The sequence below is a fragment of the Panthera leo genome, chromosome C2 (assembly GCF_018350215.1).
Source record: "Panthera leo isolate Ple1 chromosome C2, P.leo_Ple1_pat1.1, whole genome shotgun sequence".
In the NCBI taxonomy this organism is placed as follows: Eukaryota; Metazoa; Chordata; class Mammalia; order Carnivora; family Felidae; genus Panthera; species Panthera leo.
Window position 1 is genome coordinate 55,180,785 of NC_056687.1, and position 26,319 is coordinate 55,207,103.

At 35.0% G+C, this 26,319-nt stretch overlaps 1 protein-coding gene across 2 annotated transcripts in view; it reads right to left on the minus strand.

Annotated features, from left to right (window-relative positions):
• Positions 1–830: 830 nt before the first annotated feature.
• CIP2A (cellular inhibitor of PP2A) overlaps positions 831–26,319 on the minus strand; it is a 32,864-nt gene continuing 7,375 nt past the window's right edge. The window contains exons 4-21 of one of the 2 annotated variants that reach the window (XM_042955187.1): positions 25,817–25,911; positions 25,214–25,310; positions 23,975–24,097; positions 23,682–23,827; positions 20,069–20,144; positions 18,242–18,460; positions 16,804–16,963; positions 15,142–15,283; positions 13,939–14,038; positions 12,331–12,449; positions 9,180–9,375; positions 8,390–8,464; positions 8,183–8,293; positions 5,682–5,878; positions 3,397–3,510; positions 3,076–3,158; positions 2,140–2,279; positions 831–1,142 (exon numbers count right to left, since the gene is read on the minus strand). In XM_042955187.1, coding sequence (XP_042811121.1) covers positions 972–1,142; positions 2,140–2,279; positions 3,076–3,158; positions 3,397–3,510; positions 5,682–5,878; positions 8,183–8,293; positions 8,390–8,464; positions 9,180–9,375; positions 12,331–12,449; positions 13,939–14,038; positions 15,142–15,283; positions 16,804–16,963; positions 18,242–18,460; positions 20,069–20,144; positions 23,682–23,827; positions 23,975–24,097; positions 25,214–25,310; positions 25,817–25,911 — 2,364 coding nt within the window. In that variant the 3' untranslated portion in view covers positions 831–971. Of the gene's footprint in view, positions 1,143–2,139; positions 2,335–3,075; positions 3,159–3,396; positions 3,511–5,681; positions 5,879–8,182; positions 8,294–8,389; positions 8,465–9,179; positions 9,376–12,330; positions 12,450–13,938; positions 14,039–15,141; positions 15,284–16,803; positions 16,964–18,241; positions 18,461–20,068; positions 20,145–23,681; positions 23,828–23,974; positions 24,098–25,213; positions 25,311–25,816; positions 25,912–26,319 lie in introns of those variants that run through there. The other variant, XM_042955188.1, reaches the window with a different exon arrangement.

The window sequence follows — 26,319 nt, forward strand, 5'->3', positions numbered from 1 at the left end:
AGCAAAATTAATGGTTATAAAAAGTAGCAATAAAAATCAACCAAATATCGATATAAAAACTCTTCTGTTTTAAACACCACTTAGAACATTTGATTCAAATGAAGAGTACTGAAAAAATCCCTTTGTATTAAAGAAATACATGTATAAGGATATTTAAACTATGCCTTAAAATTAAATGGCCAAATTAAAAACTATTTCAATGAAAGGCAATATATTAAATGCAACTGACATTAGAATCAACAACATATAACAGATTTCTGAATATGTAGCAAGGGTGGAATCCAAGTTATCCTTATGTAAATCAAAAGAAATTCATAATTGATTGGAAATGATATGGGTATACCAACATAGTACATTTTAAAAAGATTAAAAATTAAGGCTATTCATAATTGTACAAACTATAGTGTTTTTTATGTGACAATGTATTCATTTAACACATCAGATATTTTCTAATTTTCATACATTATTTTTGAAACTATTCATTATATTTTTTCAAATTTAGAACTAATACCATATATCGTACTGTATTTTAAATGCAGTAACAAAATTATTTTAAATTCACTGAATTTTCTTTTGTGCTATTTAGAAAAAAATTTCCCTGGCAATAATATGCCTTCTCTTTTTATACTAGTAATTGTATTTTCAATTTATTAATCTTTAGGATTGTTAAATCAAGAAAGTTTGATTTAAAATCTAATTACAAATGAGAATAAATTAAAAATCAGAAGAAAAATGGAAAAACTTTACAAAAACAATAATGGAGGTCAAGAAAAATATTCTAATATAAGAATGAAAGATAGCTTTAAGCAATAAAAGCCAGAAATAGAAAGTAAAACTTTTAAGACCAAATAAAAATATTTATCAGATCACATTCTTTACTAAATTAATAATTAGACAATAATCTACTACTGTTCTGGGGTCACAAATTACCTTCTCTACCACACCTCCCCAGGAAGATAAATACATAACTTCTATATGCTGAGATTCACAGTTTCTGGACTTATTTTCCCACCACTTAAACTGTGGATCATTGCGATCATATGAGAGTGTTTGTTCAACTCCTCTTGCTGAAGTTTCACCAGCGACTCCTTCTCTTCCAAACGACCTTCTAATTGGGCCTTTTGAACCTCTAGGGAGGAAGCCTAAAGAATTGGAGAAAAGGGGAAGATTTGAGGAAAACAACTTAGCATGTCTTCCCTTCACAGGTATCTTAAGATGTTCTAATTTTCATTTGTAAAACAACCATGTCAAAGGACACATTACAAATATGTACTACATTTAGTTAAATTATATAGTAAGTTTAAGATAAGGAATTATAAATAATACAGATTGGAAAAACACATTCAATGTATCTTTTTAAGTCAATATTAGCAGCTGAAATTTTGCAGAAAATATTACACATTACAATTTGGAATCACTATTAAGATAACCACATTAAAGGAGAACCAGGAAATTGGTAAATGTGGCATTAAATTTTATGCCTCTTCTGTCATTTGTGCTCTGTGGTTGTTCAAATGGTCATTCAATCCTAGTCCTCATCTTCCTGGTAGCAGATGGGCCAGAAAGCACTATTCACAGCTACCACACATAAACAACCAGGACAGGTGGAATGAGACTAGACCAGATTCAGAATACTGCGTATGTCTACTGTTCCACTTAGCTTTGTGACTGACCTTGAGCAAGTAACTCAAGACTCACTTTCATTTGTAGGTTTAAAATACTTATTGATAATTATATATTAATATATGTGTTAGCAGGATTAAGAAAAATGTTTCAAGGGGTCCTTTGCAAATTATAAAGTTCTGAACAAATATGAACTACTCCTAAAAGAACGGAGATGCAGCCATATACAATTATACATGTGGATGTATTTGGCATCCAGAACTGGGAATCCCTTTAGGTATTCTTTGCCTACTTAAAAGGAGTTAAGTGCTGGCACAGAATATATATTTAATAAAGTTTTGGTGATTTTAGGAAATCACCTTTCACATTGTGAAGAGTCTTTATAATAAAACAATTGTCAATTTTGAGATTATAGTATCTTCTAAATGCAATTACTAAGTAGAACTTTAATTTACCCAAATTCATCTTTTTCACAAAATCAGACTTACTATAAATGAGAACTCAACAGATTCTTACCTTAATGCTCAATTCTTTTCTTATCTGTTCTGTTCTGTTTAATTCTTTTCTAAGGATATCAATGGTTTCTTCCTTATCTTCCCTTTCTTTTTGCAAAGCTTTAATCTTTTCTTCTTGTACTTTTGTTTTTTGTTGCATATCTTAAAAACAAACAGAGTCAGCTATATGCCCAGAAGTCCTATAACTGATGTTACCCTGAAAAAGTTTATTAGGCAGTACGTAATTAGGGCAAAAAAACGACAACTAGGAACATGAGGAAATATCTTGCTGGAAATAAAAGTTTTACAGTATTTGATTAATAAAAAACACCACCTAACTCATCCCCTATGCCAGTATTAAACAAAAAATGCCAAATCTCCATGTCTTTCCCTTTTCCTCTGTTCCTATTATATATATATATATATATATATGTGTGTGTATATATATATATATATATATATATACACACATACACACATATATAGTAATGAGGGGAAAGACAAACCTTAGAGCTCAAAGGTTAGAAGAGAGATGGAGAAAAGTATGAAAATTATATAGGCAGATGTCTGTATTCTAAGGCAAGTGAGTTAGAACAAAAATGTTTTTTTGTGGATTTCAGAGCTACTACTATTGAGAAGCTGGTAACTAAAAATTACCTAGCACTGCCACCTGCTGTTACATTCTTTTAAAACTCATTTTAAAAAGAATCCTTTCCTTAACTCCCAGATTAAAAAAATATATATATTGCTTTTTCAATTTAATCAGTCTAACTAAACTGCTCTGTAAAATGTTATGGCAAGAAAAGGGGAGCTGTTTAAAATGTGATTTAATGTTTAAAACAATGAGAGAAGTAGAAAATAATGAAAAAGCAAAATAAAAACCATTCATGCTTTGATTTTTCTTCCAACACAAGATATGTTAAAATATAGACAATTTATTAAATAAGAAGCTACTTACTTGCTAGCTTACATTCTCTGTCTACTAGTTGGTTCTGTACTTCTTTTCTCTGTTCTTCTTTCTCTATTAATTGGGCAATAGTCCTGAAGTTATAAAAATATAGAAGAAAACATCAAGGAAATATTTTTTTCTCTCCAAAAAGTATTTTATGAGACAGTTAATAAGAATAACAATCACCTTCACATTTTGCCAAAAATGTATTTTATATCTAAAATAAGTTATAATTCCATTAATTTATCTGTAAAAATAATGTTCTATATAAAGGGAATCATTGTTTTTGAAAAATCCAAAATAATTAGAATTAAGAACTAGGGATTTTACTTTTCATTTTGTTGCTTGAATGACTCATTCAACTTTTTCACTGTCTCAATTTGTTTATTTAGAGAATCACACGTGATCTGTAAATCTTTATTCTTCTTTTCGGTGGTTTCATTCCTGAAAAGACAAGATGAGTTGATATTTTTATGGAGGCAAACATATGATGAGGAAAACACTGTGTGTCCTTTTATTATTTCTTCAAATCAAACTGCATACACTGAAGGAAAGAAGAGGAATGTTATGAACAAGCAAGCCAAGAAGAAAGAATAGTAACTCAAAAAGACATTAAAGATATGTTTTGGGCGATGTTGGAGGTAATATTTACTATGAAAAGAAAATATGCAGGGCATTTACCTCATATTTATGGATATAGAGCTTTATTTTACAGATAACATTGCCTTACATAATTTGCTATATAGTTATCTTTATAGTTAGGTCCAGAAATTTTTTAAAAACTTCTCTAAAACGATGAAGTCTATTAAAACATAAAACTTAAGTCTGCCATCATTAGCCTCTTGGGCATAATATATGTTTAATTAAAAATGTCAAATTAACAAAGTGGTTGAGGACACAAAACTTCTCTGGTCTCTTTAGAGCTCTGCATCTAATAGTCCTGCTTATTTTGCCTGCAAAGTAAACACAGAAATACTTTCTAAAGTGATACTTTGACACCCAAGTATCTTAAGTATAAAATGTCCTTTTCACGTCATTAAGTACAAACTAGTGGCACTGGGCAAATCTGGCCAGAAGTATTTTATTTGTCCCACACAGTTTTAAAATTTTGAATTTGGGGGCACCTGGGTGACTAAGTCAATTAAGTGTCTGACTCCTGGTTTTGGCTCACATCATTATCTCACACTTCTTGAGGCCCAGCCTTGCTTCAGGCTCTGCACTCATAGCACAGAGCCTGCTCGGGATTTTCTCTCTCCCCCTCTCTCTCTGCCCATCCCCTGCTCACACACTCCATTTCTCTCCCAAAATAAGTAAACTTAAAAAAAATAAAATTCTAAATTTGAATGCCTTTAGGTAGTCTCTACCATTATAAATGATCTTTCCCCAGCCAGCTTCATTATTTGTTACCCACATGGCCCTTTAAGGCAGGAGTTTTACCTCTTGGCCCCTTACTCACTATCTGAACATCAGCAGTTCCTGGAAACCACGTATTTCTCTGGGACCACTGCTTACTTTTTCTCACACCCTGACTTAACAACAATAGTCCACTCTGTCAGGGCTGCCTAAAACAATCAAACTTTGGAGCAAGTTGTTGGGAGAAAATATCCCATTTGGGATATTTTAGCATCACAAATTTTCTAGATGCTATACATTTTCTACACTTCATTTTAGCTGATGGGCAAATGAGCACATGGACCTTGCAGAGTTAAAATTTTCTGTATCTCTGTATTAATAGCGTAGACAAAACATTTTTTCAAATCTTACCAATCTTAAAATGTAAGTTAAAACAAAGAACACGTTAACCAGAATGTTTTAATTTTTATTGTTTGGTAGAAAACACATAACTGTTCCTGGTCTTCTTTATATTTCAGAAGTTTTAAAACTGACCTAAAAGATAGAAAATTTCAACAAAGGAGTAAAACACAATCTCACATTTTGTTAGTGGGCATGTAAGTTACTGTAGCCTTTTTGGAAGGGAACTTGACAATCCATCAAAAATTTGAAGACACATACCCTTTAACCAACAATTCACCTATAAGAATTTATTCCACATATATAGTCATACATATAAGTAAACCATATTAAATGACATTAAGGAGAAATGCTGACAACAAATTAAGCGATGATTTAAACACTAACATCCGAGTTTCCATGCTATTAGGCTGAATACTATGCAATATTCAACACATTCGATCTGCAGAAATGGCCCATTAAATGGTTCAACTTATTACAAACTGTGGTAACTATGTACTGTTTCAGACCCTAGGGATTTGTCAGACTCGACTTTGTCAGACAAAGCAGACTCAACTTGTTCTTGTGGTGCTAACATCTCAGATGACTAATGACTGCATGAATACATGAAAAAAGTACAGTCAACTGGAAAAAAAAAAACAAAGAGACCTGAATTGTTTCTGACTTGGACCCGGAGTTTGAGTAAGCAATACTTCATTTACCTGTGATGTAAGTTTCCTGCCAACTACTTAACTTATGGAATTATCAGAACATAGGAATGCTTACAAAAGGATTTTAGGACCACAGGAAAAAAAAAAAAAAAAACGCTGTGTGTTCATTCTAGATTCTAACTTTACACAGAAATATTTACTTTATTCATTTACCTCTGAACAAGTTCCATGTAGGATTTTGTGAGTATTTCATGTTCTTCAGCCACAGACTCTAATTTTCTATTATGTTGGAAGAGATGCTCAATATCACTCTGGGCTCTTTCTGATTCAACCTGTTGTGCCTTCAGCAACACACCAAGCTCTTCATTTTTTCTCTCAACTTCTCTCAACATACCAGCAAGTGTCCGTGCCTAAAAACAAACAAAACAGAACAGAGGCTTTTCTACCATGTATATAATATGCTCAGTTTCTACAATTTAAAAGGTTTACCAAATATCTAATAGGCTAGCATCTATTGGGTTATATAAAGTTTTATTAGTCACACATACTTATTATTTAACTAGTTCTAACAAATCTGACACTGTTACAGTTTTTTACTTAATAGATTGTTCTGACCAGAACAATCTTGGTATGGTCAGATTCACAAAAATGAACACAATTATAACAGCATGAAGGTAGCTCTACATACATCACTCAATTAAAAGGGTAAGTGTGCTCCTTGGGGCTAGCCATCAACTCCAAACCATAAAATTTATACAAATCAGTTTTCTCCATTTTAGGTAGGAATTAAGAATAAGATCTTAACCATATCACAGATGTTTAAGAAAACGCTTAAAATCAACACAGAGAATACAATCTAAATTTAATATGAAAGTATTTGTGACATGAAACATTAAAGAAACAGAAAACTAGAATGAGAAGTGAACTCTCCCCACCATTCATTAGCCTGAGAAATACTCTTATTTTGAAATGCCAGATAAAAACCTAAGCCCTTCTATATTTTTATGACAGTCTATAAAACAGTTAATACCCCATTATTATTTTTATAAGTCTTTCCAGTAAAATGAGTAAAACATTAAATTCTCCAATAAAATGCAAGACATGTTCAACAGATATAGAATATAAGAATGCGCTATGGGAAGGGAGAGGACAAAATGATTTTAATATCACTAATTTTTTTGTTGGAATTTATGATAAATTCAACATGCTATTAGTCAAGACAAATGAATCTATGTCAAAAGAAAAGGAAAGCATATGGTTATATTTATTCATATTTTTAAAAATATCTGTACTTAAGACTCTAAAGGTATTCTATGTATCATTGATTTTAATGCTTCTCTCAAAAGTCAAATGACTTTATTATAATTCATTACAAATGATATCAAACTGTTGAGATTCCATCTGTGTCTGTTAGGAAATTTCATACTACTGCAGTAAGTTCTTACTCCTAATGATGCACACAGCACAATATTGAACTTTCTGAGCACCTGAGTATGGTGCTTGCTGGGGCCGGGAGATAAATAGTCTCTGACATCAAGGATCGAGGTGGGGTTATACAATTTTCACAAGTGTGGGAAGAAGAGGACCAGAGAAAGCTTCCTAAGAAATGGAGGTAAACTAAAACCTGAAGGATTATTAGGAGTTAGGCAGAGAAAGAGGAAAAGTGTTCCAGACATGGCAGAGCAAGTAAAAAGACAGGGAGACCTAAGAGTATGCCAAGTAACTGCAAAGTAACAGAACTGCGTAAGAAACTGCAAAGTAATCTAATATAGCTGACTGCAGAGAATGCACAGAAATGCCAGGAGATGCGGAATGAGTTAGAATCCTTGTGTGCCAAACTAAGGAATTTAAACTTTCTTCTGAGTAAAATGGATAGCCACTGCAGAGTATTTAACACAGAAGCAATAAAATCAGATTACCGCCTCAGGGCTCACTGTGGAGGAAGAAGGGAGAGTGGAACAAAATACAAGACAGATGACTTGGGATGCATGGGGAGGGTGGTTGAGAAGAGGGCTCCAGCCTGAAGGTAGGAAGTATAGGCTCTGCTATGTTTTCATATAAAAAAATGAAGGATTTGACCTTAGCAAATAGTGGCAAGAACAGAGAGAAGGCAGAAAAAAGTAACATTTAGAAGGTAGAATCAACTGGATTTGGTAAAGGACTCCTTACAGAAGGTAACTGTGTGACTTCCAGGTTTCTTGTCTGGAAAACCCTTCAGAACAACATACAAAAAAGAATAAATTTTTAAAAAGGTTGCTGAGTTCAGGACTGGTTATACAGAATGGGAAGTATTTGCTATTTTTTAAACAGAGCTATATAGGAAGCATTTACTACTGAGCAAAAAGGATCTTGGCTCAGCACATAAAATTGGCGGCATTAACATTCTGGTAATGACTGGAACCATAGACTACCTAATAACAGCAAAGGGCTTAGAACATATCATGGGGAAAAGCCAGTATTTTAGGGTTGAGTGGAGAAAAAGAAACTCATAAAGGATACAGAAAAAGAATAGCCATTAATTCAGAAAGAAAACCAGAAGTTGACGTTGTGACCAAAATTAAACAGGGGAGGGTTTCAAGATGGAGGGAACAGTCGTGTCAAATGCTGAGAACGGTTTACTTCAAATACAGGAACAAAAATAGAACCACAGTTTTGTACATGTACTACTTCATTTATTTTTCTACTTATCAGCTAGATCTTTGTATTGTCCACACCTCGGTCTCAGCTTGAGTTCTTTGGCAGCGGTACTGAGCAATCAGCCGATCAGCCTGGGCCAAGGCTAGAGCTTTTGCTTCCAAAAGATCTTGTAGCCTACTTTCTTTGGACTATAAGAAAACATACCATCAATCTTTATCACTTCCCAGAAAACACCTTTAATAAAGCTTAACAGTTACATATAGTTAAAACGAGCTTGTACTCACAGCTAATGTGGACAGTTTCATTTCATATACATCCATTATGTCAGATATTCTCACATCATTAATCTGATCCTTTACCTAAGTTTTAACAGTCAAAAATCAGAAAGCTTTCACATTCAACAAAATAAAAAAAATAAACGTCTAATGTGAAACTAAATCATTAAAATTTAATGAGTAACAATGTAAAAAAATACGAATGTCCTATCAGGTGGTTCACAAACATTTCACTAACCTGGTTATAGCAGAAGAGTATCTGGGTAGGATTTGATATGCTTGTGGGATATATTTCTTAGATGGGAGGTAATAGAGGGGTAAGGGTGGGCTGCCTGGGGAAGACTAGGGGGAAAAATGATTGCTGTGCTAAAATGTTATAATTTTATGGCTAATGTTTTTCTTTCTTTCCAAACTTTCTAGAATATTGTTATTTTCATATTAAAAGAAAGGTTTCGGGATGCCTGGGTGGCTCAATCAGTTAAGCGTCTGACTTCGGCTCAGGTCATGATCTCATGGTTCGTGGTTCCGAGCCCTGCATGGGGCTCTGTGCTGACAGCTTAGAGCCTGGAGCCTGCTTCAGATTCTGTGTCTCCCTCTCTCTCTCTGCCCCTTCCCTGCTCATGCTCTATTTCTCTCTGTCTCAAAAATAAATAAACGTTAAAAAAAAAAAATTAAAAGATAAGGTTTCATTGCTCAAATTTGCATCTAAAGTTGCTTAAATAAATATTATAATCAGGGCTGATATTTAGTTGTTATGTACCACGCAGAATCCCATTTATAACGCCTATTTGCCACTCACCACCATTCCAGCCTGTAGTTTCTCTATTAATTCCTCAATGTTCAATCCAGGAACTCTAGCTTTCAAAAGTGGAGGAGTTAAACATTTTACCGATCTTGGAACACTGTGATTTAATGATTGCAAGGGCATTCTCCTGGGCATGTGTTCTGTTTCCTGTTGTCTATAGGCATTGTTTGCTGCTATGCTTTCTCCAAGTCTGAATTGGAATCAAAAAGAAAAACAAATGATTACAAAAAATAGAGCAAAAGGCAAAGTTAGTATAGAATTAGGGAATCTCTAGAATGGATCTTTTTGGGAATATAAGCCTTCACATGTTTTTGAAATAATCTTGGAGTTTATGATGAAGCCAAATTTTGGAAAATATCCTAAAAATTTGCCAGAAGAAACTCTTTTCTAGTTACAACCCCTTATAATGACAATTCCACCTCTGGTTTGGAGGCACCGGAACTGGTCTTTGAGTGTGGATTAATTGTAAAAATTAAGTACAGTGATATTGCTATTGGTAAGAACATCCTTCTTACCATGGACAACATCACCCATCCTTTACCTATGTCCTTCAGTCTTGCCCTTTCTCGTCAGTACTTTCTCACCAACCTGACTATTCTGCCCCTTCTATTTACCATATCTTGTTCCTGCCTCAGGGCCTTTGTATGAGCTGTTCCTTTACCAGATCTGCATAGACTTGGCTCCTTCTTATCATCAGGTCTCAGTTCAAATTCACTTCCTCAGAAAGGTCCCTCCGTCCACAGTGAAGTGCACATTATGAAACTTAATTTTTTAAACTTGTATCCCAACTAGAATGTAAACCACATGACAGTGGCTCCTGGTCTAATTTACTGCAGTATCAAAAATGCCTATTAGAGGGGTGCCTGGGTGGCTCAGTCGGTTAAGCGGCCGACTTCAGCTCAGGTCATGATCTCGCGGTCCGTGAATTCAAGCCCCGCGTCGGGCTCTGTGCTGACAGCTCAGAGCCTGGAGCCTGTTTCAGATTCTGTGTCTCCCTCTCTCTGACCCTCCCCTGTTCATGCTCTGTCTCTCCCTGTCTCAAAAATAAATAAAACGTTAAAAAAAAAAAATTAAAAAAAAATGCCTATTAGAGGGCCTGCACATTGCTGGCCCTCACCAGATGTTTGTTAAATGTTTAAATAAAACAAACATACACCAAAAACCTACTTATGTACCCACCCACCCAGCATATGAATTCACCTTATTAAACTAAGATGATGTAAAGAGAGGCAAAAACAGACATAAATAAAACAAATGAATACCTTAAACAGTGTCAAAAGAGAAACATAGACAACACCAGTAAGAATGGGGCAGCCAAGATATAAAGTGGTAGATTTCACATACAGAGACAGAGGATAAGACTCCCACTTTCAGTGAAGCTGAAGCTTTCCATTCTGAAACACAGGGGCTTTCCTTTATATCAGATTACCAAAGCTGGAGCAACCAACCCACCACAAAATGAAGCAGCTTCACAGACCACTTTTTAAAAATTTTTTTTTTTAACATTTATTTATTTTTCAGAGAAAGAGAGAGAGAGCGAGAGAGAGAGCGAGCGCTTGAGAGGGGAAGGGCCAGAGAGAGTGGGAGACAACAGAATGTGAAGCAGGCTCCAGGCTCTGAGCTGTCAGCCCAGAGCCTGATGTGGGGCTCGAACTCACGAACCGCGAGATCATGACCTGAGCCAAAGTCAGACGCTTAACCAACTGAGCCACCCAGGCACCCCCAGACCACTTCTATCTTTAAATTGAGAAGCTCTCTATTTGTCCATTTATTTGTTTAAAAATATTCACTATAAAATGAAGACAATTTTGATTATGTGGTCTTGTTCTCCATAGTTCTTAATCTCTTAATTTAGGATTACTTAAATTATTAATTCTGAAAATGAGTTTGCTAAGTCAGTTAAAGAAAATAGCTGAGGTTAGCAAACTTTTTAAAAGACAATGCAGTAAGTATCTTAGGCTTAATAGTTACAACTACCTAATCCTGATGTCATAGCATGAATGTAGACACAGAAAATGCAGACAATATGAAAATGAATGGGTTATGTTCTTGTTGCAATAGAACTTTATCTACAGCCTGCCTGCTGGCTATAGTTTTCAGAACGCCAGCATACAGGAGTGTCTTACCTGCTTATCAACTTGCTTCAGTTTACAGGCGCTGCACTGACAGTGCAGATGTGGGGCTTGAACTAATGAACTGGAAGATCATGACCTGAGCTGAGACCAAGAGTCATATGCTTAACCGACTGAGCCACCAAGGTGCCCCAAGCCCCTTAAATTTTTTAAAATTAAAGTAGAACACAACTGGACATTTGGTTAACCATTTAGTTTACAGAGAGCCCGAAAATCTCAATTTTTTTCAAACATAACAGCAAATACTCTCTTAATGTTTGAAATTAATGAGTATAGCGGACAATTCTGCCTGACCATTATCTATTCCACTTTCTGAAAAAAAGCACAGGATTTTTCTTTAGGAACACTACCACCACACCCAACCTTTCAGTCCACATAGTTCTTTACGGCTGAACCCTTGGTATCTGTAAAACGATCCAGATCTGGTCAATGAGAGTGATGCTTAGACTTATCATTTATACAACTGGGAAAGTTCTTTGTTTTCTTTTCTGTTTTGTTTTTGTTGGTAGTTTTTTAGTCCTAAAAGCTATGTTCTTTATTAAGTGTTTAATCCTTTAGAGCAGGTTCTCATCATATCCTCTGGCAATTCTGTGGTTACCTACAACCCTTAAGCTGAGGAAGTTTTTCCTCAAATCTAACCTAAATGTCTTTTTACCTTTTTTTTTTTTAAGTACAGCTAACACAGGGAAACTTGTTCTATCTTGTAAGAAATAAACTGATAGGATGTAAAGCATGGTTCAGAAGCTGCTATGTTAATAGAGCAACTGAGAGACAGAGAGGCATAGTGCCTGGATAAAATATTTAACCACCTAAATGTAGTTTTTCTCTGAGTATACACCTGGTCTTTTCAGTTACTGGAATCAAGTTTTCTTTTAATCACTTGAAAAATTACTGACTGTTACAATGTCTTTAATTCACAAATTTTCTAATCTATCTGTATTGAGGACTACCAAAGAAACATAGCAGGATATTCCAGAACCACGAGAGATATACTGCAAATGACTACAACTCACACTAAGGCAGGAAAATCTGGCAGTGGAGCAGCTTCCAATAGTATTCCCAATCCACACTGTACTTGTTCTCTATTATCTGATGTTAAAGCAAAAGCCAAGGGTGTAATCAGGCGTGGATCCTAAGTAAATCAGAAACCAGAAAACAAGAAGCAGAAAGAATAATGTCAGGCTTTTTAGAGCAAGATGAGTAAATAGAGCTAAATCATAAAATAATTCTAGGCAAATTGTGAACAGTTTCTACGTGATGTTCGAATGTATTCATTAGCCTTTACCTAGTTATAGTTATCTACACAGTCAATATGAACACTAGCTTTAAAAATTTCTGGCAAAAGTTTTGAATGGTTTTGTTGTGCCTATGAAAATCATATTTTCAATATTTGGATGAATTTAAAATATCCATAGCTGACTGATTTTTGAATTTTGTTTGTCCAGCTACCCTTAAAAACAAAATCTGGCTATAAGAAATAATAACTAATCATTTCCAATTAAAGTCAAAAGAATAAAATTCAAATTAAAAAAATTCCAATTTAGTAACTGAAATAATTATACTTAAAGCATAAGTCTTTCATGTCAGCAAATATTTTTTATTAGTACTGTAAGCCCCAAATAATTTATTCTGAAAAACATCTCCTAAAGGACATAAAAATCAGTTTGATTCAACTTTTAAGGTGTTAACAGAGAAAAATACTAAAATATGAATCCTTTATAATTATCCACATTTTACTATGTTGAGTGTCTTGTAAGTACTCAGTTACAATTGAAGGCCACAGAACCATGTTAAGAGCTGGGCTTTATCTCCATAACCTTCATGGTAACTCTTTGTAACTGCTCCTATGGAGAGGGATCATTATTTTCATTCTGTAGTTACGGAAACTGAGGTTCAGAGAAGTGAAATAACTGCTCAAGTCCTCAAGTCCACACTAATAAATGGTGGAGTCAACATCTGAACTCCATCTCTTAAGCATTATGCTCTCAGAGTGTGTAAGTGGCACCTGTGTAAGGTTTCAGTTTTGGCTTCCATACAGGCCCGGAGCCATCTTTGTTAAATCATTATAGTAACTTAACTCACACATGTAAGTCAGGTTTTGTGGCTATCAAGGTAAACATTTAGAGCTCTTATTCAGCTACTACTATCATCAAAATTTGCGAGTTAGCTATTTTCTGCACACCCTCTCTCGTCCTGTTATCATTCACAATCAAGTCCTTTTCTTCCAGATGTGTCCTTTATCCTCTTAATATCCTACCTCATCAACCCCAACCAAAACCAAAAACTCCAAAACAAGTACCACCCCCTCTTCACTGCAATACTAGTAGAAATAAACAAACCTGAAGTAGGACACAAGAAAGGAAAAAGGCTGAGGAAGCACTACTATCATAAACAGCCCATACATTAGAATCAGAAGCATTTATGTTCAATTTCTGCAAAACTATGTAAAATCACCATATACTGGGAACATTACAGCTACTTAAGACAACTAACAATTGTCTTCTGATGGCCAATTCTAAGAGAAACATTTTCTAAAGATTAAGAATATTAAAACAGAAAATCACACATTAGGAAGCATTTATGTATGAATAAACTTCAATATTTGAAGAGTTTAAACTCACCTGCAGGATTTTGTAGAAGCTTACTTCCATGCCAGGAACCAATGGTTTAAGCTTGTTCATCAAATCAAGAGTTTTCAAAACTACATCAGCAGCAAGTTTGCTTTAAAAATAAGTCATATTTCAATTCGATAACTAAAAAACTGCTTAGAGATTTATTTCTGTCATAATTCTAAGAAAATTCTGAAAAACCAACACTTTTGTTTCTAAACCTCAGGAAGATGAAGTATTTTATTTATTTTGAGAGAGAGAGAACCCAAGGAGGCTCTGCACGCTGAGTCCGACATAGGCTTGATCTCATGAACTGCAAGATCATAACTTGAGCCGAAATCAAGAGTTGGACGCTTAACCAACTAAGCCACCTAGGCGTACCAAAGTATTGTTTCTTTTGGGAAGTAAAAATACAATAGAGACTAGCATCCTTATAACCCAAGTCCAAAAAAACAAATTGGCATTAATAGTCTAAGTTTAGACAGTGTTTGTTTTTCTAAACTCAAATACCAGCATGCTTCAATTTTCTGCTCCAAATTACTAGCAGCATTGACAACATGACCTATTTAATTCTTAGCTCTGTCATTGGAATATCAACAATAAAGGACAACCTTAAGTGGTGTAGAATACCTAATACACTAAATACCAATACACTAAACCATGTTTTCAGCCTTGTACCACAAGGCAGTATAAAAAAGTAAAAAAAGGTAATCCTTGTTCTTGAGGATCACAAATTATTGACAATTGTGACATTTATGGAAATCAGAACAAATCAGTATGTAGCATTTAGCAGGTCCTCACTAAAGACTTGTTAATGGACTTAATTCATGAGGGAGGAGGGGGATAAAATAATCTCATCACTATCAGAGAAAATCCACCTTTAAATGAAAGTCCTGACATGCCAGTGAAAAGAACAACCTTTGTTAGTACAAAAACTACTAATTTCCTCATAATAAAAAAATGACTCTTTTTCCATGCTTTTTGGTTAAAATGAACATAAAAATAATTCCTGAGGCAATGTCAAAAAAACCTCCTAAAAAGGAGTATAAAAGACCCTTAGATAATAACAAATTAAAACAACACAAAATGAACAATGGAAAACAAATCACATGTTAAGATTATCCTTTCTTTAGAAGCATATAAACTATGAATTGAATGTTTTTAAAATTATTAAAAAACTTTTAATTCTGTCCCATTTGGATTTCATATACGCACCACAAATCAGAATCTGCTACCTTTGTTCCAAACCCCAGATCAATCTTGCCATATGTAAATTGTTGTTCTATCAGAGTGGTACATTTGACAGTAGTCAGAATTTTTGCAACATGCATTTTTAGAGTATCATCTCCACACAGAGGTAAGTTTTGTTAAGGAATACAAACAAAAAATTTTCAAAAAACCGCTTATATTTGTATAGCACTTTATAGTATCTAGAGTGATTTCATACAAAGTATCTTGTCACTCCACTTCCATACAATTATTATTAGCTCAATGGCAGATTAGGAAACTAGACCTCAGAGAATTTAAGTGACTGGTAAGTGGCAAGAGATGGGACTGAGACCAAAAGTCTGTTACTCTGCTGGATGTTAGTATTAGCAGGTTATCACAATGGTTCAATATTTGCTGAACCAAGGGAAGTTATTTTTTCCTATTTTGTATACTACAAGTTAATTTGAATATCTATATTAAAAAGGGGTCGGCTTTGGCTCAGAATAGTACCAGTTTTGAGGTTTGCATATAACAGCTATCTCTAGGATCAAGCAACATAATTATGTGTCTCTACAGCAGTGGTTTTCAACTTTGGCTGCATGTTAGAATCACCTGGGCAGTTTGAACAATCAATCACAACACCTCCCCCTCCCCCCCCCCCCCCCCCCCCCCCCCCCCCCCGGGTTTCACATTACTCCAATTAAATTAGAATTGCTGGAAGGAAGTAAGGTTCAGGTGTATTTTTAAAACATTCTCCAGGTAATTCTAACACATAGCCAGGGCTGGGAATTACTGCGGTAAAGAAAAATTAAGAAGCAGCAGCTCAGAGAAGAGAGTAAACAGATGTGGAATTTGCTCTAGGGCAGGACAAAGTTGAGCAAATTCTTGTTGCTCTGAGATATAAAAAAGAAAACCTGACCAGGTATAATATAAGAGATATGGTTTAGATATAATGGCTCCTTATTGATAATAAAAAGCATTAATGAAATATTTTAAAAATGGAACTTCGGCTTCATATGGACGTAGAATCAGCTGATCTAAAAGAAAACAGCTAGCACAAGGAAAGACCTAAGAAAAATGCATGCAATATGGAAGTTAGGCAGTGACATTAACTGAACTCAAGCTTTTCTTCTTTAGAAATAAATGAATTTGTCTTGACAACATTTGTCTTTTTTATAACCAAGTGTGATGTCATCTTTATTAAAACATTCCTACAGACTTTAATTTTCAGTAAAAATTATAATATAAACTAAACTACTAATGACTCTACTGATGTTTGTTTATTCTCTGATTTGCTGCTACCAACGGTGGCACCACAAATCACCCAGGGACAGCAATTAGCACTAGAGTAACAGAGCGGTTCTGTTACTTTAGAATATATCTCCTAATCTCAAATTATGATAAAAATGTCCAAATTCAGTTTAAAAAGTATTCTAAAAATATTATTTAGTTCAAAAGTTTTACAAAGAAAAATAAGGAAAAAATAAAGTCTGGATAACTTTTTTCACATTCCTTATTGAGGATTAGTTCTAGAGTTTAAACTTCAGTAATTCTGAATAGATGTAAGCGTGAGAAGTGACAAAATTACAAATAAAGACAAAAATGCAGTAAATGTGATGCTAGAAAAAAATGAGCGGTTAGTTTCCATGTTTTAACAGCAAAGGATATTTAACAAAACTTCAGTGGCCTTGACCATCCTTTCGCATTTTTTTCTTAGTAAAGCTTCATTTAGATTTTGTTCTGTGAATTGAAGTTGATCAAGGATTGTAGGCAGCAGAAGGGTCACAAATCGGTCAGCTGAGGAGCAGTTAGCAGTATCTACAACATCCTGGAGAATTAACCACCACCAATGATTAAAAATCAAAATAAAGATGGAATAAAGAACACAGAGCTAGTCATCACTGAGCTGCAACACTCTCATCACATTTCTTATAATTACTTCAATAGTTGATTGACCTGTGTCTCCTATTTAAAATCTACCCAGTTTTGATGGCTATGATGACTTTTTTCTTAAATGGAACAGTAAGGTTTGGGGTTATTCAACTGCAAACAAGACTTAAAAAAAATTTTTTTTTTTTTAAATGTTTATTCTTGAGAGAAAGAATGAGTGGGGGAGGGATTGGGAGAGAGAGAATCCCAAGCAGGCTCCAGGCTTTGAGCTGTCAGCATAGACCCTGATGAGGGGCTTGAACTCATGAACCACAAGATCATGACCTGAGCTAAAGTCGGATGCTTAACCAACTGAGCCACCCAGGTGCCCTTCAACTGCAAAGAAGACTTTTAACTAGACTGTATCTGTGATTTCAAAACAAGAATCCTGAATTTGCCAAGTGAAATTACATAATTAAATAACAATCACTGGTCTTAATACTTTATAACCATAAATAATTCCCATCAAGGATCTTGAAAGGCTTTTTAAAACGCTAAAACTGATTAAGTCAAGACCAACATAAAACAGAAAGAATAATTTGTGCATAATCTTTGACAAATATATTTAATCACTCATATACATTTTTGTTTGTGCCTAGGATCCAGTCATGAAGGGAAACACTCCAGGAAGATACTGTGTTAGGCAGAATGGTATGAAAACAGGGAAAACAGTAGAGAATGCTAAATGACCTAGATAGTAGAAACTACCAGAATGTAATAGCCTCTACAGAAAGAATTTTTGTCTGTATCCTAAGCGCCTCGCATTGTCTGGCATGTTCCACTCCATCTGAGTGACTGAATCCAATGTTCTTATATTAATCCACTCAAAGGATAATAAAGATGGTCAACAGTATCCACTGAGACGGAGAAGCTGAATGTGACTACTGCAAAAGACATAGTCATACAACAATAAACCATACAAATCTCAGCTAATACCTTTACTTATTACACTGAAAGGAATACATATAAGTTATTCAGTGTGAGAAAAGAAAACACTAATGTCCCTGACTTTGCCCAAAAAAAGGAAATTTAGTAGGTCAATGGTAGGGAGCTTGTTAATTGAAAAGTTTTCATAAAGTATATAAACATTTTGAAATTTACTGTGAATATTTTCGAAAGTAAACTGTTCACTGAGAATCATAAAAATGAAGAGGCATTTTGGTTATCATTATATTACCTCAAATATTTCCTTGAACAACTCCAAAGCTAAAATAGAACAGTTTTCTGATCCGTCCAGAGGTTGGCTTGACCAACGAAGTAGAGCCACAGTAGGTTCTAAACATTTAGAACGGCTTCCCAGAATGGTGTTGCCAGATGGAGACTGCTCAAATATCATCTGAGTGAGCACATGGCGCAGCTGAGTCACTGAACAGAAGGCAAGAAGTAATTCTAAAACCTGTGCAATATAAAGTCTTCGTTAAATGTCAATTTCATTGGCCTGTAATGCACAAAGCAACCAAATGATGAAGCTGAAAATGACATATTTTTAAAGAAAATATTCTAAAACAAAAATTAAAAACAGCTTCCAATTTTTTTTACTATTCTTTTTCTTTCTTTCTTTTTTATTCTTTGGTGCAAAAAGGTGATTTTATTAAAGCAGGGGGACATGTGTGCAAGCAGGGGAGGGACAGAGGGAGAGGGGAGAGAAAGAATCCTAAGCAGGCTCCATACTGGGAGTGAGATCATTACCTGAACCGAAACCTAGAGCCAGACACTTAATTGACTGAGCCACCCAAGCTCCCTGAAATGACCATACTTTTAAGACAGCACTGTATTAATCAGGAGACCATATGCTATGGTTTGGTTTGACACTGTACTGTGTTCCAGTCCATCCTTATGACAGTATTGCACTGTTTTAACTATTACAGCTTTACGTTAAGTCTTAATATCTGGTAGTGTTAGAAATCCTCCAACTGTATTCACTTTTTCCAGGATGGCCCTGGTTATTTTTGGACTTTTGTATATCCATGTGAATTTTATAATTAGCTTCCCGATTTCCATATACACCAAAGACAAAAGAAATATAAAAACAAAAAAAACCCACTAAAGCCTGCTATGATTTTGCAAGTGTTTTAATCTATGAACTTAGTATATCTGTATTATTTAGGTCTTTTATAGCTCTCAATGTTTTGAATTTTTTAAAAATATTTATTTATTTTTGAGAGAGACAGACAGAGCACAAGTGGGGGAGGGGCAGAGAGAGATGGAGACAGAATCTGAAGCAGGCTCCAGGCTCTGAGCTGCCAGCACAGAGCCCAACACAGGGCTTGAACCCACAAACCATGAGTTCATGACCTGAGTCGAAGTCAGACGCTTAACCTAGTAAGCCACCCACGCGCTCCTATCTCTCAATGTGTTATAATTTCAGAGTAGAGACCTTGTGTGCGTTGTGTTGAATTTATCCCCTAAGCATCTGATGTTTTAAAAAATCAGAAAATAGGAGTGCATGGGTGGCTCAGTTAAGTGTTCCACTCCTGATTTCAGCTCAGGTGATGATCTGTTTGTGAGATTGAGCCTCATGTCAGGATCTGTGCTGACAGCATGGAGCCTGCTTGGGATTCTTTTGCTCTCCTTCTCTCTGCCCCTCCCTGGCTCACACACAAGTGTGTGCGCTCTCTCTCCCAAAACAAATAAACATTAAAAAAAAAACAAAACCAGGAAATCGTGTCATTTTTAAAGCTGCATTTTCTATGTAATGTTTTGTACATGTCTTTTGATGAGCTTATGGATATGTCTCTCTTAGCTATGTAGCTTAGGAGTGGAAATGCGGTGTCACAGGGTGTATGCATATTCACTAGGCACCGTGAAACAATTTTCCAAGGGGAATGTACCAGTGAATGAAGATTTGAGGGTTCTAGGGTATTGGTAATGCTCTATTTTCTGATCTAGGTAATAGTTATATGACTGTGTTCAGTTTGTAAAACTTCAGAGCTGCACATTTAAGATTTTTCTGCACATTACAGTTTTCAAAAATTTAAAACAAAAAAGTTATGTTTTTACACACCTTTGAAGAAGAATCAGGATCCTTTCCATTAAGAAGACCTAATACTTGATTGAGACATGAAGAAAAGTGCTCATACCTAGTTTAAAATATACATCAAATGATAAATATGAAATTGATACATCAAAAAAGATTTATATACAAGACAATTATAAAATTTAAGTGATTTCTTTCATCTATTTATTTTGAGCTTCTAATATAGAACAATCTTTGCAAAATTTATACTTGAATGATACATCCTGTATTTGGGAGAATGACTCTGTCAGAGAGCAATGGTTATATGACTGCTGCAAAGAGTTCAATTAGTCCTTCACAATGGTTATATGACTGTTCACTTTGTAAAACTTCAGAGCTGTGCAGTTAAGATTTTTCTGCACGTTACAGTTTTCAAAAGTTTAAATATTCAAAAGAATAAAGGCAGACAGAACATATTATGTAATGTAAAATGCAACATTATAATGGAGAAATGTATAGGATGCTGGGAGGATGAGTATCAAACCCATACTTGCTGTGGTAGGCCAGATCAGCTGAGGTTTCCCAGACTTGAGTCTCAAAAAACAAACAGGAATTAGACATCAGAAGGGGAAAGTATTCCAGCCTTCTAGCAGAAGTACTTCAGAGGGAATAGCACATGGTTACACAAAAGGCATTTCTAGCAAGTTGGGGATTCTATTTATCGTCTGAAATGCTTAGACAAAAGTACCTACAAAAACGTAAAGACACAGGGATAAGAGGTTACCAGAGACCAGATTTTTGATGGCTATGCTGGGAACCTGGATATTTACCTTGAATGCAATGGAAGATCACACACTTTAGCATTTTATTTTTTTTAATGTTTATTCATTTTTGAGAGAGCAAGTGAGCAAGCGTAGGGGACGGGCAGAGAGAAAGGGAGACACAGAATCTGAAGCAGGCTCGACGCGGGGCTCAAACTCACGAACCGTGAGATCATGACCTGAGCCGAAGTCAGATGCTTAACCGACTGAGCCACCCAGGCGCCCCAAGAACACAGACTTTAAAGGGAACATACGGTTGAAGGAAAGTTGAATCTAAGTAAAGGGAGGCAATAGAATGGGACACACTGAAGAGACAAGACACTTGAGAAAGAAGACAGAATGAGAGTTAATGCACAGAATAACAAGATGTGTGTTTATGAGCGAAACAGAATGACACCAAATAAGAATTGGTATAAACACAAGTAAATTGGTTCAGGAGCAAAAATTTGAAACAATTCCAATCAGGTAGGATTCAGGTTGTTGTTGCTATTGTTCTGTGAAACAAAGATAAGGTCATCTTCTGAGTGAAAAGTGTCAAGAGGAAAGTAGTAAATATTTGAAAGACCACTGTAGATGGGGTGCATGGGTGGCTCAGGTGGTTACACATCTGACTTCTGCTCAGGTCGTGATCTTGCAGTTTGTGGGTTCAAGTCCCCATGTCAGGCTCTGTGCTCACAGCTCAGAGCCTGGAGCCTGCTTCAGATTCTATGTCTCCCTCTCTCTCTGCGCCTCCCTGCTCATATTCTGTCTGTCTGTCTCTCTCTCTCAAAAATAAACATTAAGAAAGAAAAGAAAGAAAGAAAGAAAGAAAGAAAGAAAGAAAGAAGAAAGAAAGAAAGAAAGAAAGAAAGAAAGAAAGAAAGAAAGAAAGAAAAAGAAAAGTCCACTGTAGGAAATGTAAAACAAAGCTGGGAATAAATATAAATATGAGAGGTGCTGTCCAGATAGAGATAGTGAGTATATGGGATACAAACTCATAAAGTGTGATTTTCCCAGGTTTTGATTGGGAACCCGGCCATTAGACTTTGGGACAGATTCAGGAATAGTTTGCTAAATGGTATAGCAAATGAACAAGACAACACAATTAAATACAATTTCCTTTCCAGAGGTGATTCTGGAGTTCTAGGCTAGACAGAAAATAGATAGTGAAACTGAGAGATTTATGGAAGAAGAGATTAAGCAACCACTTACTAATGCTAAATCAGATTTTCTTTTGGTCCTCCTGCAGAGGTATATCCTGTTTACTTAGAAGTTGTTAAATAAGCACTATTTGATGGTCAGAATGGGTATACTGGGAGGACTCTTAGATAAAGAGAGAACAGGTAAAGGAAGGGCACTCTGGAAGGTTTTCTTATCCACCTATGCTTAAGAAAAAAAAAATGAAATGCTAACATGAATGCTTCTTGGTTCTGAAAAACATCAGTTAATCACATGGATAGTAATCAACCTTGCCCTAGTGGTTAGCTTTTTAAATTTTTTTTAATTTAAATGTTTTTATTTATTTTTGAGAGAGAAAGAGAGTGAGAACAGAGAGGCAGAGAGAGAGGGAGACACAGAAGCCTAAGTAGGCTCCAGGCTCTGAGCTGTCAGTACAGAGCCAGATGCGGGGCTTGAACTCAAGAACCATGAGATCATGACCTGAGCTGAAGTCAGATGCATAACTGACTGAGCCACCCAGGCGACCCAGCTTTTGTTTTTTCAACTTCTAGGTTCTATGTTCCTTAAAATTAGGGACTATGTCTTTATACAACTTCTGGATTCTACATTCCTCAAAGATTAGAGACTAGGTCTTCAAATCCCTGCCTCTGCTAATAATCCCTCCTCCCCCGATACTTAACCACAGGAGGGGCTCAATAATTGGTTTTCTCATTTGTGAACGACTAAATGAACTCTGAAGCAATCCCTACAACTTCCTAATTCATGATTACAAAGTAGCTAAGGCATTGGGAAAATTTAACTTCAGAAATTAAAAGGCCAGGGTGCCTGGGTGGCTCAGTTGGTTAAGCAATGGACTCTGGATTTGGCTCAGGTTAGGATCTCACAGTTGTGTGATCCAGCCCTGCTTTGGGCTCTGTGCTGACAGTGTGGAGCTGGCCTGGGATTCTCTCTCTCCCTCTCTCCTCTCTCTCTGTCTCTCTCTTCTGCCCCTACCCAGCTGTGTACATGCAAGTGCTCTCACTTTCTCTCTCCCTCTCTCAAAAATAAATAAATAAATATTTAAAAAATATTAATGACAGAATCAACATGTAACAAAAAGATGGGTCTGACTAGCAGTTATTTGAGATGTTTATTTAAGAAAAAAGATATAAAAAGGCCATGAGCTCTTTGGAAAACAGTTGCTAACTGATCTCAAAAGATAAATGATTACATGAAATGTCACTGAGATAGAATGGGCATAAAAAATGGGTTCTCATTTTACCTTAAGACACAACAGAGGCAAACAATAATGTTATCCATTTTTATGCAGAAAAGAAAAGACAAACACACTGACATGAATGTTCTTATGGTAACAGTATTCTTTCAAAGAATTCTAATGTCAATATTTAAAACTGGTGTTGGAAAAGATTAATCAAGATGTGTATATTTAAGAGAATGAGACAACTTTATTCATCTAAGCAACACACACACCTGCCCTGTTCTTACACTTTTACATTTCAGGCCCGAAAAGCAAAATGACTGGGAATAAAGCACATCAAAATATTTCAATTTTATTCCTTGTTCATCAGTAGAATCCAAGTTCACTAAATATGAAAAGGCAGTTTTATTAATAACAAACATATGTTGGTTGAAAAGAAAAAAAGAAATACCAATAAGTCTTAAAATTTGTCAGAGAGCCATACCTGGTAAGATAATCAGCAATTTTGGGATTCTTAAGGAGATCCATCAATAGATCAACTGAATACTTCCTAGTAAGTGTGCCATCACCGTTTATGAGAATATTAAATATTAGCTGAAAAGTCTGATGAATGTTTCGAGCATGGAACAGCTTAAAAACAAATTAGGAAAACTATATTATACAAAAAAATTTAAGTTGACACCATTCTAAAGTTTAACAAAGAGTCTCAATGACTTAAAATATCAGAGAATACAAATTCCAGAACTATTTCACAAATAATAAAAAAATCATATTTACCTTTTCCCCAACCTCTTCATTTAATGTCAAACTGGACAATATTGAAAGTGCAAACACAACCACAGTTAAACTACTATGGGCCAGGAAGCTTATAAGAGTTCGATAAAAAGATTTCACATTATTCTGAGAAAGAAAAAAGTTCAAAAATATATTAAAACAAAAATTAGTATTATATTTTGGTTTAGGATGTCTATCTTGAACAGAGTAGTAATCTTTTATTAAACATTATCAAACTTGATAGATCATTCAAAAAGTGAGGTGGCACATTTTCCATATTGCTTACAGTAATAAAAACAGGTACAATCTCAGTGGAAAGTTGAGTCCCATGTTAAGATATGGAACTATGAGGAAATGTTTATCTTTCCCAAACACTTCCATGGCTCAAGATAACCTTCTGTCTCCAAAGCACCTCCAGTACATGAACAAATGAGATACTGTTTAATTTAACAACAGGAAACAGGTGATACTGAGTACTGCACAGCAGGGAAACTGTTCACAAACTAAGAATCAAAGAACTTTCTTGATTTAACATATTTCTAACAGTGGTTCAGTTAACCTCATTTGTTCACCTTCAGTGATCACAAGGGCTGGTGATTACTGCTAGTCATTTATTCATGGATCTTTCTAGCGGAGTTGCCACTAATTTTGTGGAAATAGAAGACTGAGGTAAACGGAATTGCCAGTGATGTGCATCCTTCCTATTAGCACAAAATAATTTAGAATTTCTCTTATTACTTAATACAAGAAATAGTGGGATGCTATAGAGAAGGAAAACTTTTAGTACTCATTTATTAATACTTATCATTTTTTTTTTTAATTTTTTTTTTTTTAACGTTTATTTATTTTTGAGACAGAGAGAGACAGAGCATGAACGGGGGAGGGGCAGAGAGAGAGGGAGACACAGAATCTGAAACAGGCTCCAGGCTCTGAGCTGTCAGCACAGAGCCTGACGCGGGGCTCAAACTCACAGACCGTGAGATCATGACCTGAGCCGAAGTCGGATGCTCAACCGACCAAGCCACCCAGGCGCCCCAATACTTATCATCTTAAATACAACATGTGCAAAGGGTGGAATACTTCAAGTTAATTATGTGTCAATGTGATTGTTCCTTAATTCTGATGAGTCAGCTGGATGAGACATGAGAATTCTTATTAATCTATTTTTAATAAAAAAGATGGATACAATTTTAAGTTTAGAACCCACCACAAACAAGAAAGATTTTACGCAAAACTTCTTACCAAAGTCTTTATGTATGTTTGAACAGAAAGATTGTGTCGACAAAGATTTGCCAATAATCCTAGACAAGGCATTGTTAACTCATCTTCAGGAGACTGACTGTTGTTTTAAGGAAAATAATAAAAGATAAAAGCATTAAGTTCATTTTAAATTACTCTTTTATAGTAATTCACATTTAAACTCCTTTTTATATGCAAAAACAATGTGAACACAGTCAAGCTTTGAGTAGTATTTGGACCATTTATTTCATGTTTTGAAACTAAATGATCTTATTCAATTGTAGAACAGAAATATGGAAATAACAGAATGACCAGGTGCTATCTCATCGGTATATTCTCCTATCAAGATTAAATATAAGCATACAATTGTCAGGTTTGATAGTTTTCTGACCAAATCAATTCATTTTATAAATTTCTGTTATGAAGACTAAAGCTGCTTTATGCACTTGATCCTTGAAACTATCTAAAAGGAGTAAACAAGAATCAGAGTCTCACTCAATTTAAAAAGCTGGAAAAAATTATCTAAGAAAAACTGAACTATTCCACAGTTTTAGTTTGAAAATAAATCAACAAATTATTTGGTTACATGTTTGGTCGCATACTCACATATGATCTATCAGGAATGTAATTAACTCATCTATATTGGCACCAGAATGGAGAATTTTGATGTTATATGTTAATCTTTGTAGAAGTTGAATGCACTGAGAATAAAAAAAAAAAAAATAGTAATAAATATAAACATAAAAACATTTCATATGGACTCCTAATCATATTCTGAGTGTGTCACCATTTTAGGAAGCAGAGTTTAGAGCAAGAACTTTTCGATTTCTTAAATGGTTCATTTTTATTTTTAAACATAAAGTAGTGAGACTACTAAGAATTTTAGGGTTCATTTCCTGATTCCACACATTTCCACATAATCTATTTTAAACAGAGCATCTTGTCATCAACCTGGTTCACTTAACCATCTTAAACAAATATGCAAGCTGAAACATATATATTCCATCAATTCTAAGATATATTTTTTCATATTTTTGCCACTTTTAAAACTGCATGTCAATGTAATTGGTAATGTTTTCCTTTCTTGCAACTGATGGCACTTTAGGTTC